This window comes from Lytechinus pictus, chromosome 18, assembly GCF_037042905.1.
Source record: "Lytechinus pictus isolate F3 Inbred chromosome 18, Lp3.0, whole genome shotgun sequence".
NCBI classification, from domain to species: domain Eukaryota; kingdom Metazoa; phylum Echinodermata; class Echinoidea; order Temnopleuroida; family Toxopneustidae; genus Lytechinus; species Lytechinus pictus.
In genome coordinates, this window is record NC_087262.1 from 24,467,789 (window position 1) to 24,485,575 (window position 17,787).

A 17,787-nucleotide genomic window follows, 5' to 3' on the forward strand; every position below is an offset into this window, starting at 1 on the left:
ACACCAACAATATACGTCATAATAAAGACAACGCTGGATCCGTGCGCTTACAATTACGTCACAATGGTAAAGTAAATGAAATGCGCACAAATTGCCAATGCAGAATCGGCTTTCTGTTTACACGTAGTAAAAAAGCCGATTCTGCATCGGCTCGCGGTTCTGAACGACTGAACCTACTACTTTGGTGGTGCAAATTGCCGGTTCTGAACCGCGAGCCGATGCAAGTTAATCGCGTTTACACGCTATGAAAAAGCCGATGCTGCATCGGCTCGCGGTTCAGAAGATGCAAAAGCCGATTAAGTGTAAACACGGTATATGTTATACAGCGCGAGGTACGAAATACGTCTGTGTGACCTTCACTTGACTTTCAACGTTGCAAAATGAAAACCTTTTTTTTCATATTTATTCCCCCGTTGGCAAATACAATTGGACTCAAGGGCTGTATACTGTGACTGCCTGTAAAGCAACATCATACACAGTATGCTAAATATAACTGATGAACACTCGATATACGTCATAGCTAGATCTACCTCGATTGGGAATTGAGAGTAATTCGATTCATTCTCATGAATTTGTTTGATTCCGTGTGCATGTTTGGTTCTTGTCTGGTTCTTGCGTTGTATCCGTCTTCCTCGTGAGCTTGCTAGCTGAACTTGGTACTGGTATGTAAATCGTTATTGTTTATAATGGTCGGTTTAATGATGTCAGATTCAGTTACTTGTATATCAATGATGTTGCAGTCATTAATTGCATTTTAACTCATTGTTTCTTGAACATAAATCTTTGCAGTTCAAGTTATAGCTAATAAGTGAGTGAGCATCCGAGTGCATGATTCGAGTAGGCCTATACCTATTGTAAGGATGTAATTACGCATTTTGTAAATCGTACATTGACATATACGGTAGAGCAAGGGACACCCCCACCCGAAATTCCCTGAAATCTACATTTCCATACTGATATTGATAAAGAAATATAATATAATTGATTTGTTATTGCAAAATTCCTTCATTTTCATGTCAAACGCAAAATGACACTTGATCACGACCAGATGAGAAATGCCTGCCCCACACTTTTTAGTGGAGGTGTCGCGGTGTAGTGGTTCAGTCACTTGACTCTTCATTCAAGGGTCGGCGGTTCGAGTCCATCCGGCGCGAATAGCGAATTTTCGCGTCCACTTCCCAGACGCTCTCTGGAACGTTGAGAATCTATTGAAAATGCCCGTCAAATCACAATGGACAGATAAGAGGTCATTGTCGAAAGTTGTTTTATCGTCACAGCACATCGTCTTAGTATTCGGACCGGACGACAAATTTCAAATATGTGTTTTATCCAGAGTCCAGTACGACACTGCTGTTTAATTCACTGATTTTCGACATGACTGCTTTGTTATGAAGGGCTTATACCAAAAGATTATTTGCTTTATAGAAAGAGTCTGTGAAGTGATTGCTAAATACACCTAAGATCCTTTGGCAAAGCACTTATCCACGTTTGTCACTCTCCACACATGTGTTAAATGGGTATCCGGTAAGATGTGAACGTTGATTAGTTTGGCATACATGTGTGCTATATACCGGTTTCCTGGCCATGCATGATGCTCCCCGAGGAGTGGAGATGGCGAACTTTAAGTGGGGAACAGCCTGGATCAAAATGCCCGGAGTAATAATAATTACATGTAAAGCACTTAGTAACACAAATCATGAAGGGCTGCATGTAAATATCATTTATTAATATTTACTCGACCCTTGAACAATTTCTTGCTTCCTATAGTGACTCGATGTTAGTTAATGTTATGATATAGAGACATTCAGCAGTGTTAGCAGCAAAAGAAAAAAAAAACAGAATTAGTAGAATAATGATCTGAACCAGATTAAAGGGGAATCCAACCCAAATAGAAACTTGTTTTTGTAAGGAAAGGAAAAATCAAACAAGTTGATAGGTGAAAGTTTGAACAATATTGAACAAACAACAAGAAAATTATGAATTTTTAAAATTTGTAAATATTGGTAATCACTATACCCATGGAGACTTCAAATTGGCCGCATATGGGATCATATTGATGTAAGGCAAGGACTACTCTTCCATGTACTCCAATACATATTATGGCTAAAATGTCATTTTCCCCAAAAGTTTTATTTCAAATTATACTTTTCTTTCATGAGGACATAAAACAATATACTACCTGAGTTATATTTAGATTATTGCCCCAGGGGAATGAGTACTTAGGAGAAAACCACAAATCCCTGATAATAAAGTACATGGCCTATGGGAAAGTTGTCCTTGCACCTTGTCATAATTTACTTACCCAGTTGCCAATTTGAAATCTACATAGTATTAGTGATCTCAATTATAAAGAAGCTATAACTTTCTTATTGCTTGTCCGATTTTTTTCAAACTTTCACCATTCTGTTTAATTTATTTTTCTCCTTCCCAACACAACATTTTATGGCCAAGGCTGGATTCCCCTTTAAGTATGTAAATTCGTTTGCATGACACAGACTACACATGTTACCTGTGCGAAATTATTAGTTGTACGGAGCCTTTAAAGTGCCATCGACTTGACGACTTGGCGAGATACTTTATCTTGCCATGTCGACATAATAACCTTATTATGTCAACATGGCGAGATACGTTATCTCGCCAAGTCGATTAAAAGGTTATATGTCGACATGGCGCGATAAGTTATTTTGCCAAGTTGACTTATGAAAAGTTATATGTCAACATGGCGAGATATTTTATCTATAGCCAAGTCGACTTATAAAAAGCTATATGTCAACTTGGCGAGATATTTGGACTCTCGCCGGGCTTTGGACACTTCATATCTCGCCAATTTGACATATAACGTTTTATAAGTCAACTTTGCAAGATACTAGTAACGCATCTCGCCATGTCGACACATAACTTTTTATAAGTCAACTTGGCAAGATAACGTATCTCGCCTTGTCGACATATATTTTTTTATAAGTCGACTTGGCAAGATAACGTATGTCGCCATGTCGACATAATAAGGTTATTATGTCGACATGGCAAGATTAAGTATCTCGTCAAGTCGATGGCACTTTAAAGGCTCCGTACAGTTGGATGTCTATCGAGGTAAATATGTACTGTAACATGGTATATCTCCTTGCTTTGACATACTTTGTTGTGTGTTACCATGGATATGGACCTATTGTGTACATTGCATTCATTTCATTGTCATTGTCTCCGTCAATGTAGTTTCTTTCGAGAATGAAATTGAGAATAAATGTCATGTTGATAATTATAACGAGATAGTGGTTAGATTTCGAGACATTGCGATTGAAAAACACCACTTCTCCTAATTTCCTCACAATGTTCAACAAATTGGACGTGTATTTTTACTTATATATAATGTTCATTGCGGTGTGTGTAAAACATCTGTGTCAGTAACAAAACACATTTTTTTCTATAAAGAAATCACCTGCTTGTTCATTTTAATTTTGCAGGTCCCATATAGCATCGTGAATATCTTTCCGACATGTACGCTCTCAAAGTACACCATTTAAAGTTATCCTGATGAGAGGATCGTCTCCTTTTACGTTTTAAGTACTTACACTGTAAACAAAATATTGGTTAAATTTTAACAAGCACGAGGGTAATCTATAATGTGTCCAACCAATTTTGGGCATATTGTTTACCCAATGTGGGAAGCATATTGTCCAGTAAGGTTAAAAAATAAGCAGCAATTACTTTAGAATAGGCAAAATTTTCATCACACTGGATGAATAAAAATGCCCAAAAGAAATGCCCAATATTGGTTGGACACGTAGTTACCATCATGGAGCATTTTTACCCAATATTTTTTCAGAGTGTATGTTATCTTTATTGATTATGCAAATAGCTAATCAGCAGGCGGCGAATTTCATGACCAATGTGGAAAGAAACAATCCCATCGAATGTCCATCAATATCAGGTCAATATGGCGTTACTGTATGGGTTCCATGACATTTGCTCCGGCGACAATAATATTGGTTCAATAGAATATCTGCACGTTAAGCCAACTATAGTATCCAACCTCCATAACTAAATAAACCCTAATGATTATCTGTACATTATTCTGAACCCAAAACTCTATTTATTACAATCCTAACTCTAACCCTATGCCCTGTGAGATATCAAGACCGGAGCTAATATCGTAAGAGCAATTGTCGTGTCACAACTGTGTGATCCCTTTGTTTGTTTGTTTATTTATTTTCCGATTATTAAAAAACACAATACATAAATATATATAACCTCCTCCTCATCATCACCAAAGAAAATTATGTGTTGTTTGCGATATGGCATATATTATGGCATCAATTGAAATAAACAAAATGAATTGCAAATATGTTGAATAGATAAATTAAATAACATAATCGACAGGATTGCCCATTTTAGATTCATTGACAAAAATTACTCTGTTCTTCCATAGGGTCCATGACCCCGAAACCTCCGACCAGTGCGTCGATGTGCCGGATGACAAGCTCGAAGCGCTGCTATTCCGACTTAAAAAAGATATATCACATGCATTTGAACTTGTTTTATTTTTCTTCTCTGGGAACCCCACAGCAAGTTATTCTTTGAACCTATAGAACTTTTAAAAAAATCATCACTTTGAGAATAGAGTTTGCATACCTTACTTGCTGCAGGAAAGCTTTCCCGTTGTCAAGAATATCACCTTTTGTTTGAAAAGTATGCATAAAATTTGAATGTTCATGTAAAGGTCTATACCTGTATGTTATCCCCAAGTTATCGTCGACGTGTCTTAGCGTTTATATAGATGGATCATTTTATTTCAGTTAAACATGCAATAGACATTTGAATGAGATTTTAAATCAAATTGCATGTGTATTTTTTTCAAAAAGCATGTGTATATATCTTGTACGAAATTCTCACCAAAATGTATCTGAGACCTTATTGGAATATATTTGCACCACCTAATGAAAGACGGCGTATAAGGACAAGGATCTTTACCATTCTTATAAACGCAGTGAACCAATAGTTGCCATGGCTCTCTCTATATGTTGGCTATTGTTCACAAATGTGATTTTAAAAAGGACATTTCAAACCTTTAATAATCTGACCACTGGTCAGTGGTCACCAATATCATAATCTGCATTGTGCAGTACTATCCAGTCGAACGAACGGATGGCGTGATCGGGTTTTAACCTTTCCCTTATATACCATGCTTACAAAACAGCTCCCCGTCATGCTCGAAGGGCCATACTGTGAGCAGTTCTCTGCTCTGGGTTTATGCATGCACAAGTATTGCTTGTAAAAAGCCTTCTGATGATATGACCCGATTCATCATACCTCCCAATCTAAAACAACTCCCCAAACAGGTTATCGAGTATTCCACCACCATGGCACCCAAGAACCCGGTGATGAACGTGGCCGTGTCTCCGGAAGACACCCCCCTGGATGATCTGGATCACACACCCTACCCATCCGGGTACCAACAGGAGCAGAAGCGGCCACCTTCAAAGATCGTCTGGAGGAATGTCGTTCTCATGTGTCTCTTGCATCTGGTATCGGTCTACGCTCTTCTCTTCACCATCTGGAAGTGCAAGATGTATACCATCGCCTGGAGTAAGTTACATAATCATGTTCCTATTATAGTTTTAATCTGACCTGCACCAGCGGGTGACCAAAATTTCCCCTACTTTAATCGATTTGAGAAAGCACGAATGTTAACATTAAGGCAAGCAATGTCTGAGCGTACGTCAATAACTACACATAAATTATTTATACCTTTATTTATCGTCATCATCATCACCAACACCACCAGTCCACCACCATTATCATCATCACCACAACAACAAGCACCACCACATTATCATCACAAACAACATCACACCATCATTACCATCATCGCCACCACCATCATTATACCATCGCCACCACCACCACCATCATCATCGCCGCCATTATCACAACCACCAACACTTCAATATCGTCATCTACCTGACTACCTCCATCACCATTATCATATTCGTCACAATTCTTATCACAATCACAAACATTATCAACTTGTCAACAGAACTATCTTCACCCCACCGCCACTTCATATTTCATAAAATTGTAGCTCCCTTAATCTATTTTTTCCCCCAAAACTCTGTCTACTTTTTGTCAAATGATTGCATGGAGAGTAAAATGATTGTGGTTTCCTGTGGGAAGTTCTATACTAACAGGCAGAAACGACGGTGACGTTCGCGAATCACTATAAGGGGGGGGGGGGATAAAGAACATCAAAGAACTTTGTAAGATGGTAAGATGTTTAAAAACCATGAGAAAAGAAAAAGTAGTTAATCTAAAAACGATCTGTGTTTTTTCCTTATATTGTCTTGCTTCTCCGTGCGTCATATAAGACTTACATAAATTTGTTATGATTCTGAGTGCTTTCAGCTCGTAATGCTAAGGTGATTGTCTGTCTCCTCGGGACTTATTCTATACTTAAGAAGAAAAGGCAGAATCAAATTTAAATAAAACGAGGTCGATTATACAACACGCGTTTCTCTTTTTTGGTATACTACATCAAATTAAATGGTAGATGTTTTTATAACTCTTACAAATTTATGAATACATCTATAATTTGTCAATTCGTACGAAACCCGTCAGTGAGCACATTTTCACCACCCCAAGTTTAATTAAACGTTCTCCCATATAGAAATCACAGTATTTCATAAAGATTGAATGTGAAATCAATGATACTAACTGACTGATGGATGTGATTGATTGATTGATTTACTGATTGTTAGACTGACTGATTGATTGATTAAATGACTCTATAATTGATTGATTTTTTTTAAGACAAGTCCACACCTAGTTACCAAGAATGCATACAGCATTTCCATTTATTTCAATAAGGATAAAAGAACACTGTCGATTAAATGCCTTACTCACGGGCATGGGTGCCGTGGCCGGGGATCGAACCCCGGACTTTCAAATGTCTAGTCGGCGCCTTAGACCACTCGGCCACGATGGATTGATTGTTTGATTGATTGATTGATTGAACGTTTCATTGATTGTTTGATTGATTGATTGAATGTTTCATTGATTGATGATTGGTTGATTGATTGATTGATTGATGGATGGATGGATGGATGGATTGATTGCTCGATTGGTGACTGATTATTTTATTAAATTGCCTTTTCTTCCCTCATATCCATCCAGCTGTTTTCCTTTACTTCTTAACTGGTCTTGGAATAACCGCTGGAGCACACCGACTTTGGGCTCATCGTTCTTACAAGGCAAAGCTCCCTCTACGAACATTCTTAGGCATGTGCCAAACAATGGCCTTCCAGGTATATAATCCCAGATTTGATGACCATACATTTTACTTCTTAGTGCCTTATGTTGACAAATCCAGGATTTCATTGTTAGGGGAAGATTTTTTTTTCCTTGCTGGTTAAGATAATCATTTAAAGTAAAGATTTGTTGTAGAATGTTTTTAAAGGCAAGGAAACACGAAAAGGTCATATTTCATTCTCACTGCTAGAAATAGAGTAGCGTACTGTTTTTCGACAAAAGACCCTGTGGACCAAAGGGGGAGGGAGGGGCTTGTCTCCCATCCATAGATATAATTCACCCTGTCAATAATTCAAGTGATTCGTCTGGTTTCAAATATAGCACGTACTGATTCAAAGGGGCTTTATACAAAAGTTACTTGATTTGATTATCAATATTATCAATTTATTTTTTTTATGATTATAGTAGATATGAGTCATAAATGGCTGGGTTACAATATGCTTAATAGGAAAAAAAGATATTATATGTCCTTGAATATTGTACTGGTATTTGTTATTCATTTTTTTAAAGTTTTCTCATTGGTGATTACCAATGTGGCCAAAACAGATTTGTAACCAAAGAAGTGGACCAGAACAGTCAATTAAATGCATGAATCAAATCGAAATAGAGATTTGCAAAACTATAATTATTTTTTTCCTAAATGATTTATAATAATAAATTTGTCATCCGGATTGTTTTTCAGAATGATATATTCGACTGGGCACGAGATCATCGCGTCCATCACAAGTTTTCCGAGACGGATGCTGATCCCCATAATGCATTGCGTGGTTTCTTTTTTGCCCACGTTGGCTGGTTGCTAGTCAAGAAACACCCGGATGTCTTCGAGTACGGAAAGAAAATCGATTTCTCTGATCTCCTGGCAGATCCAGTAGTCAAATTTCAGAGAAGGTAAATTTGATTTAATTTGATGAAATTTCATTCTGAAACAAGGTTAATTCATCGATGACCTCCTCGCTTTATTTATTAATTATTTTAACAGTTATTCCAACGTGTTTTAGGGATTACTGCATGTTTTTCAGGTTTCTTTGAAATCCAGTGGTATTTTCTTTTACAGTCAATATATCCTCCACCCCTGTGTAACCGCCCTTGAGTAGTTGAAGTATAGTAGTGGTGGTAGTCATAGTGTCAGGAGTCGTTACTCGACTGCAGATGGCAGGTTTGAGGCGGATTGTCCACCCCCCCCCCCCTCCCCACACACACAATGACCAAAGATGGGAAAAGAAATGAACAAGGATAGTCGAAGTTCTAGTTGTAGTAGTACTAGTAGTAGTAGAAGTACTAGTAGTAGTAGTACTAGTAGTAGTAGTAGAAGTAGTAGTAGTAGTATAGTAGTAGTTAGTAGTAGTAGTAGTACTAGTAGTAGTAGTAGAAGTAGTAGTAGTAGTATAGTAGTAGTAGTAGTATTAGTAGTAGTAGTACTACTACTAGTAGTAGTAGTAGAATAGTCGTAGTAGTAGTAGTAGTAGAATAGTCGTAGTAGTAGTAGTAGTAGTAGAAATAATAATAGTAGTAGTAGTACTAGTAGCAGCAGCAGCAGTAGTAGTAGTAGTAGTAGTAATAGTAGTAGTAGTAGTAGTAGTAGTAGTAGTAGAAATAGTAGTAGTAATAGTAGAAGTAGTAGTAGTAGTAGTACTAGTAGTAGTAGTAGTACTAGTAGTAGTAGTAGTAGTAGTAGTAGTAGCAGCAGCAGCAACAGTAGTAGTAGTAGTAATAGTAGAAGTAGTAGTAGTAGTAGTATAGTAGTAGTAGTATAAGTACGAGTAGTAGTATAGTAGTAGCAGCAGTAGTAGTAGTAGTAATAGTAGTAGTAGTAGTAGTAGTAGTAGAAATAGTAGTAGTAGTAGTAGTAGTAGTAGTAGTAGTAGTAGAAGCTTACAAGAGAAGACATGCATGATTTATTTATTTATATATTTTTTTAATCTAAATGGAGGACGGGAAGCTAATTGACAAACAAGCTGGCCTTTGTCAGGGCCCTAGTGCTGAAATTGTACTTAAATGGAATTTCAGTTTTTTCATTTCAAAATATTGTTTTGCCATGAAAGGAAAATTGTGGCTTATTTTTAGTAGCTTGAGACCTTTTTTTTATTCAATTTCATGGCATAGATATTTTCAAAATATGTTTGTTGTTTGTATTGTTGCTTGATAAGCACGAACTGAACAAGCATATATGAAGCCATTTTTTATTATATGTTTTATAAGTCTCTCTTTTTCACCGCATATGGGTAGGTTTATCACGCGGTAGATCCGTGCAATACCTCTCACAGTGAACCCCTAATTCACCATGACTTGTCAATAAAACAAACAAAATTACCTTTCAAAATCTGATCAAACTATTAAAGAATCATAAACCGCCCCTCGAAAGAAAAAAAGGAGACTTTGATACAGTCACAGTCGTAAAACATGACTTTGTGTTTCGTTTTTGTTTGCTCTTGTATTATGTTTCTGTGACATAATGTGAAGCGAATGCTTCTCAAAAAAGGACCGCCTGTATCCATTGACGTTAAACAAATTGAATATAGGTATAACATGTTTGGTTATGAAAGTCATTTTCATAGCCAAATGGAAAACGCTGATCTATGCTTTTCATGTTTACTTTCCCTGTACACTGTTAAAACGCTGTTAAAAATGTTAAGCAATGCTGTTTAAGCACGCCACTCTAACATTATATTGCTTAAACTTTTTAACAATTGTTGAAACTTTTTAAAGCAACTTGTTCAAAAATTTTAACAATAATTGTTAGAGTGACGGGCTTAAACGGCGTTGCTTAACTTTTTAACAGCGATTTTACAGTGTAGTATCATGATTCAATTGTCATGAGTTCTATTATACTGGCTACTCAGCTCGCCTCGCATACCATGTAACATATTCACATACTTTTAGAGCTTTTTCACGTTTGGCTACTCAAAGTAAGACATGATAGATGAGCTTGATCCGATTGGGTTCAACTATGGAAAGCCAACAGAGCGATATTTTCTTTGTTGAGAAGTAAATGTACTTATTCCTCTGCAAACAAGATCACATCGATCAAGAACCAAAACAATATTTGATTTCTTCATCTTTTTATATTTTCTTGTTGTTTTTCTTCTTACTATATACTTCTCCCTTTTCTCCTCCTAGCTCCTCCTCCCCTCCTCCTTATTCTTCTTCTCCTACTTCTTCATTTTCTAAATCTTCTTCATTTTTCCCTTTTTTCCTTCTTCTTTCCTCCCCCTCCTCCTCTTCTTCTTCTTTTCCTCTTCTTCTTCTTTTCCTCTTCTCCTTCTTCCTCCTCCTATTATTTTTCCCCTTTTTCACATATACAGGTTTTTTTTTTTTTTTTTTTTTTTTTCCCCTACTATATAGTCTTATGTTTTTTTTCCCGTCACATCTAGCGGATTACAATATCAGTTACACCATATGTGTATTTATATATTTTTTCATATACATTTCTTTTTTGGATATATTTATATACATATCACTTATAGATACATATTTACACTTACCTTCTTCTCTTAGTTTGTTTAATGCTTTATCATATATACTTATATGTCTTTTGCACATTATCAGTTGTTCCCCATTCTTTTTCCCTTTTTTTTCCCCCACTCTTATGCACCAGTTTATTAAGCCTTTCTTTGTAACCTGTTTGACCCACCTCTCACTAATTCTCTTGTTTTTCATCCCATTATCACTGTTTTGTTCCAGATCCTGTTTGATGTTGCCTGCCTCATTATTTTAATCCCTCTTGGCTTGAGGTCTTTTACTGGCCTTACTTACACTAACTTCCCTTTGTGTCTGCCTACTCCTTTTCTTTCATCCCCTTCACTAACCTGATTGGTCTTCTCTACTCACTAATGCCCCTTTTGTCTCCTTGTTTCTAGTGTTGCTGTAGCTTGTTTGTGGTCTATATTATGGTTGTTCCACTTTATATGTTTGTCATTTTGCCTCCGACGAAGATTCTGCTAGGATCGAAAGCTTAGGCCCCTTTTTGACTTTCCTATTATTTTTCTTCTACTACCACTTCTTTTCCTTCTTTTTTTTCTCCTTTCTTGTTGTTATTATGCTTAAATCTTCTTTCTTTTTTACTCTTGTCCCAGGTTTTACCTACCACTCGTTATATTATTCTGCTTCATCATCCCTACCTACGTACCTACCTACTGGGGTGAGTCTGCGTTGAATGCTTATTTGGTTTGCGGTCTACTCCGGTACTGCCTCAATCTGAACGCAACATGGCTGGTGAACAGCGCCGCCCACATGTGGGGCCAGCACCCCTACGACTACACCATCCACCCAGCCGAAAACCCCATTGTCACCACTCTAGCACTGGGCGAGGGCTGGCACAACTACCATCACGTATTCCCGAACGATTACCGGACCGGCGAGTTCGGTTGGCGGATCAATCCGACTTCGATATTCATCGACGTAATGGCGTGGTTCGGTCAGGTTACGGATCGTAAGTTGATCGCGCCTAACATCATCGAGGCCCGTAAGCAGCGCACTGGGGAGAAGGTTCAACATAGTGATTAGCTCTCGTTTACGACATTTTTTTTTCAGCGTGTACAGAGTAAAGACTGAATGATATGTGATGGGAGAGGGATGTAGTAAATGCGTTCTCTTTAATCCTCGTAGCAGTATTACAATTATTTTTTGAAACGAGAATCTAGTTTTCTTTATGTATTAAGGCGCATGCACACCGAATACAATCCGGCAAACAGTGCCCATAACCGTATACTAATTGCGAAATAACAGTTCAGGATATATCTATTTGCCTTATAGTAAAAAAAAATCATCTTCACTTTTCTGTGAACTGTAGTGCCGATGAACCGGATTTGGGTTATTACAATAAAGTTTATTTTCTTTAGGTGAATATCTTTTTCTTGTTATGAATTCGTTAGTCTCAACTTTTCAGTAAACAAGTACAAAAACTTTGTTTTGATAAATATTAGTGATTTTTAGCATAGTCAGCCGCCCCGCCCTACTTCTAAAACCTTTAGGGCGATTCGAACTCAAACTTATTTTGAAATGATTCAGTACCCACTAAGGGAAAACTAAGCATTTGAAATTTGATAGATGTGTTTGATTTCAAAATGATATAACAATTAAATTTAAGTTATTTAATTTAATTTATTGGTTTTTTTTTTGAGGGGGGGGGTCTTAACCGCGAAATAAAAAAAGGGGTCATTCATTGTATGGCCCATTCATTCGGAACATGAGCGTGATGAGAAGAAATAGAAGCCTTATTATTCAGACAATATTTTCACATATATTATGGAGCTTTGTAGATGAATTAAAACGAACGATGACTATTTCTATGCGTAAGTATTGAATATATATTTTTAGTCACGTGATGCATTGCGCAAAGAGGAAACAGCCGAAAATTTTTAGCGAAAATGGGGAGCAATCGCAAGCGCTGTTTCAATATAAGTTATCTGGGGGTTAAAAAAAACAACTGCAGTATTTACAACGTTATTCAAATGAGAAGACTTCAGAATACTGTTCGTCCCAGTGTGAATATTAATTGATTTAAGAGTTCAAGAATCTATTTGAGAATGCAGTTGTCCACTTTGTGCTTATAGTTTCAGTTTTGAAGAGGATAACTTGATTTATAATCGTTGTTTCGTAATGAGTATTCGAGTAAAGTCTTCGAAGTTGATATTTGAAATTGATTTTGATGCGACGACAAAATGTAAGAATTATTGTATATATTTTGTATACAACTATATATAATTCATTTTGGTTGAATTGTTTTTAACAACTGCCCTAAACACTAGGGCCTATAGTCTGTATTATCATCTCTGGAGATTATTATAATATTTTTTGCAAGGTCGATAAAAGCTGATATTTTGTCTTTCGATAGTATTCGTTTTTAGGACACCGACCTCTGAAGAACATTTCAAAGTGAATGTTTTTCTTGTAGATCATGAATGTAGTTTTGTTTGATGGTTTTTGCGATAGATTTCATTATGGAGAGGCATTTTATATTGTGTAGGGATTGGTGATGGTTTACCAGTTTGATGTAAAGTACATGCGATTAGATTATAATGGGTATATTTGTTGATTGGAAATTGGAGATATAACAAGTGATCAAAATCACTATCAGAATAAAATAAGTTTTGAGTGATGGTTTTTGCGATGGAGAGGCATTTTGTATATTGTTTAGGGATTGGTGATGGTTTACCAGTTTGATGTAACTCGCATGCAGTCAGATTATAATGGGTATTGTAAATTGCAAATAGGAGATATAACAACTGATCAAAATCACTATAAAAATGAAAATATTTATATTGTGATCGTAAAAAATATGTCTACGCATTGATTTAAATAGAAATGTTTGCGTATATGGTGCTCGTGTGGTTCTTAAGAGATCAAATTTTTGTTCTTCTTCTTTCTCTTATTATTATTGTCATTATTATTATTTTCTTCGATTCTTCTTCTTCTACTACTTCTTCGTCTTCTTCGATTCTTCTTCTTATTCTTTTTCTTCCTTTTCCCCCTCCTTCCTTTTTTTCCCATTTATCTATTTCCCCGTTTTGTTCTGTTATTCTATTGTTAACTTTTGTTGGCCTTTGTTTAATTCAGAATACTTTCCTCCGGTCAAATCGCTGACTTTTATGTGTTTTAATTCGCCCCCAGTGCCATGTGACATAAAGCTTAGTGATTGATCTTTGGGCAGATTTCTACGATTGACTTCATTTATTACGATGTAATTATCAAGTCTCAGCCCCACGAGCAATTCCTCACCTTTGTGGTACTGGGTGACCATTTTACGATTAACTTGAGTCAATTAACACACTACTATTAGTCACATATTTGATTGTGTATCACATGACACACTCATTATGGGACATGTTGAGTGTGGCACACATAGGTTTGTAAATGTAAAACGTGCAATTGTGTCATATAACACACTAGTGTATCATGCTACACACAGGTGTGTCGTTGGACACACAAGATTAATGTGAAACGTGTAAGTGTATCACGCAACTCTCAGATGTGTCATTGGACACAAGTGTGAAACGTAAGTGTATTATACAGCACTCATGTGTGTCATTGGAAGACGACAAGTGTGGAACGTGTACGTGTTTCATGCAACACACATGTGTATCATTAGATAGACAAGTGTGAAACGTGTACGCGTTTCATGCAACACACATGTGTGTCATTAATAGACAAGTGTGAAACGTGTAAGTGTATCATGCAACACACAGGTGTATCGTTGAAAACACATGTGAAACGTGTTAGTGTATCATGCAACACACGTGTGTCACGTCATTGGACACAAGTGTGATACGTGTATATGCAACACAAGGTTTGTAATAAGCCAGTTCGGAGTTCCATTCTGCGCATGATCAGAAGAAGGTCATTTGAACTCTTGATGGCATGGTGGTTTGATATTTAATGAGATAAGCACCGACACTGGTGTCTTGATTATTCATATATTCCTTTTAAATGCGTTTCCACCCTGTTTCCACTGGAAACCGACTGGAAAGCAACAATGCGTTCAGTAACAGCTGGTATTTAACATGTCTAACAGTTGGCCTAGTACATTGTAATAGCAACATGCGAATGCATTCAAAGTAGAAATGCAACAAACACCTTTATAAAGTGTTCATTGATTGATATTCTAGTCACATGGTCTATGCAATTTGTGCATCTTGCTATGTCTGGCCAGCTTATGTAATATCTTGCTTTGAAATTTGCCTATCCTAATGGAAGAAATGAAAGGTCAATTGTACAAACTTGCCCATGAGGTATCTATTGGACACACCAAGAGCTGTTAATATTCCTCGTCCTTCTCGATCTCTGCTATATACCATTTGGATCTAGAATCTTGATAACAAAGGTTGTCACCTATATAGAAAAAAGTTGAATATATTGTTTGTTTTATTACAAATATTTGGTTGCCTTGGTCATGTTCGCTTAACATGTTCAATGTGTGTGATCTTTAGGAGTTGACTCTAGGAAATTATTCATGTTCTTTGTCACGTTTAAAACATGTAACTTTGTTTACTTGTAAAATTTTGCGTTCGATGATGTGTTGCTTGTAAATATGTTAATTTGAACATATAAATACAACATGAACGTATGTCATAGCACCAAGAATTCTATTTTAAGAATGTGTCTCGTCGTAACTGCAAAATAAGATAAGGATTTCTTATATATTTGTCTTCGTTTTTATTAGATACAGAGAGTACCGAAGCGATGACGTCAGTTGCCATCAAATGAACCCGCCGAATGAAAGTGCGTGTTTCTTATATAATATAGGAGAATGGCTGCTATGGGAATTTTATCGCTTGCAACTTATTTTTCAGACGAGCCAAAGTCATTTGCAAAGTGTACAGACGACCGTCACCTGCGACTTTGTTTAGAAGTTAGAACCAGCCCGCCATGACACCATGGCAACTGAAGTCACACTTCGGTACTCTATAACGACCTTTTAATTTGACTGACGCAAGCATTACTCCTAGGAGTCTGATGTAGGGTGATGTCCCTTCAAACAAATATTTTGGAAATTCTGATTTTAGTTCTTCTGTTATCAAGTGCCAGTCAACTTATTGTTTGCGTTTGTTGAAAGAATGAAAATTTATAAACGACTAAATAAATGCACGCAATTTATCAGTGTAACATGATAAATTATATATGACTGTTTTGCATTTTTTTAATTTATGGCTTTTTTCTTCTCTTATATATTTAGACCTATTAGTGTGATGAAAATGACCGATTAAGATTAATATGCAGAAGACGGCAAGTAGATGGAGATGGGGAAAGAGTGATTGATAGAAAAAAAAAACAGAGTGAATGAAAGTGAAAAGTAAATAAATGATTAAAATCAACCCGAATCACGCTTACGAAGAAAGAACAAAAATACATTGTGGAAGAAGGATAGCATATACAAAAGATAAAGTAACAAGTAAAATTAAAATGATTAAGAGATAAAAGATGAGATAAAATGGGCGATTTGTAATAGTAAGAAAGATTGAAAGAGAGACAGGGGTCGGTGGCCGGGGGGGGGGGGCAAGACCCCACAATTTCCCGGTCATATTTTGATGTGAACAGGGGTCCGTTTCATGAAATTCGTCGGCACTGACAAGTTGTCTTTCTCCGACAGTTACCATAGCAACAGTCAGAGGCCAGTGCTTCTTAGCCAATCAAAACCAAGGATTTCACTAAAATAGTCAGCACTGACCATTTAGTTTAACTTTGATGAAACACCCCCAGCGAAGCTCTATGCGCAGGGGTAGCGTGATGCCCCCCCCCCCCCCCCCAAGAAAAAGAGGGGGCTCAGCATGGCATGTGTGGCAAATATTTCTTTATAAAAGTCCCGAGCGAGCGAAGCGAGCTGGAAATTGTTCGGCCTCATGAAAACGAAATTCTAATTAGTAATTAAAGGGGCGTGTTTAGCCTTTGGCTATTAAATGACGTAGGCAATGCTTGGGCGGTACCTCCGGAACTTGTCGAAGTTCAATATTTTCACCCTGATTGCGACTGTTATTGCATGACATTAAACAAGCTATTCTTTTTACCTCCATGCTTTTCTTGACCTCATACACATACGCCATTCTTTTTTCTTTTACTTTACTTTATTTTTAATTCTCAGTAGCCTGGTCGTATTCTTAAATTCTCCTTTGTTTTCCTTTCTTATCTTTTCTTCACTTTTCAATTCACCTTCCACTGGCATTTTAGCGCGATCTTTCATTCTACCTTATTTCCCGCTTCTTTTTGTCTCTTTTTTTCCCCCTTCCGCCACAATTTGCCATTTACTAATTCATTTCCCCTCTCTCACTCATTTTTTAGCATTTCGGGATGAAATTTGTTTTTTCTAACATGTTCTTCTTTTCTCCATTTTTCCTCTTCCCTTCCGTTTTACCTTTCTTCTCTTTTGGTTCTTTTTCCCTGTTCTTTTCCTTTTTATTTTTTCCTCTTTCCTCTTTTTCTTCCTTTCTTTCCCTTTCTTCCTTTCTCCCTTTTTCCTTTTTCCCGTTTTTATTTTTTTTCGGTGACTCCACCGGGGGGGGGGGGGCTGCCACCCCTGCCCCCCCCCCCCCCCCCCGCCGGTTACGCTACTGGGGATATAAGAGAAACAGAGTGTGAAGGCAGACAAACGCAATGAAAGAATATGATTGATATTGTTAAAATCATTGATTTGGTAAAAAGGTGAAAGAAGTGAAAATATGATATATTTTACATTACTCTCGCGCCAATTCTACGAAGATGTTAAGAACATATAAATCACAATTTAAAGGGGTACTCAGGGCTGAAAATATTTTTATCTACTATATATAGAGTAAAATTCACAGAGCAAAATGCTGAAAATTTCAACAAAATAAAGAGTATTTTAAACTTTAGCAATATATTGTGAAAACACTTATATACAGGTCGTCATGAAAATTAATCAGGTGGGCTGGTTATGTCACATCCCCACTTTTCCTTTTATGTTATTACATGAAATCATAATTGTTTCATTTTTGCATACTTTAATGTGTCCCTTGTAATGAAGCAATTGCAGCA

The 17,787-nt window shown here is 36.8% G+C and overlaps 1 protein-coding gene across 2 annotated transcripts; it reads left to right on the forward strand.

The window, feature by feature from the left end:
- Positions 1–358: 358 nt before the first annotated feature.
- On the forward strand, positions 359–15,915 carry LOC129281990 (stearoyl-CoA desaturase 5-like). Of its 2 annotated transcripts, XM_054917925.2 has the most exons (5): positions 359–662; positions 5,337–5,583; positions 7,168–7,298; positions 7,985–8,190; positions 11,376–15,915. In XM_054917925.2, exons 2-5 carry the CDS (start codon positions 5,358–5,360, stop codon positions 11,803–11,805), a joined length of 993 nt encoding a protein of 330 aa, XP_054773900.2. In that variant the 5' UTR covers positions 359–662; positions 5,337–5,357; the 3' UTR covers positions 11,806–15,915. The 2 variants fall into 2 exon arrangements, with proteins under 2 accessions (XP_054773900.2, XP_054773899.2); XM_054917924.2 differs by lacking the exon at positions 359–662 and having other exon boundaries at positions 5,129–5,583.
- The last annotated feature ends 1,872 nt before the right edge of the window (positions 15,916–17,787 follow it).

What these genes read in the sequence shown, in the direction of transcription:
- LOC129281990 (XM_054917924.2), top strand. Translation starts at nt 5,289, where the DNA reads ATGACCCGATTCATCATACCTCCCAATCTAAAACAACTCCCCAAACAG. An exon ending in GATGTATACCATCGCCTGGA is followed by an intron (nt 5,584 to 7,167) that starts GTAAGTTACATA and finishes ATATCCATCCAG; the next exon opens with CTGTTTTCCTTTACTTCTTA. An exon ending in GTAGTCAAATTTCAGAGAAG is followed by an intron (nt 8,191 to 11,375) that starts GTAAATTTGATT and finishes CTCTTGTCCCAG; the next exon opens with GTTTTACCTACCACTCGTTA.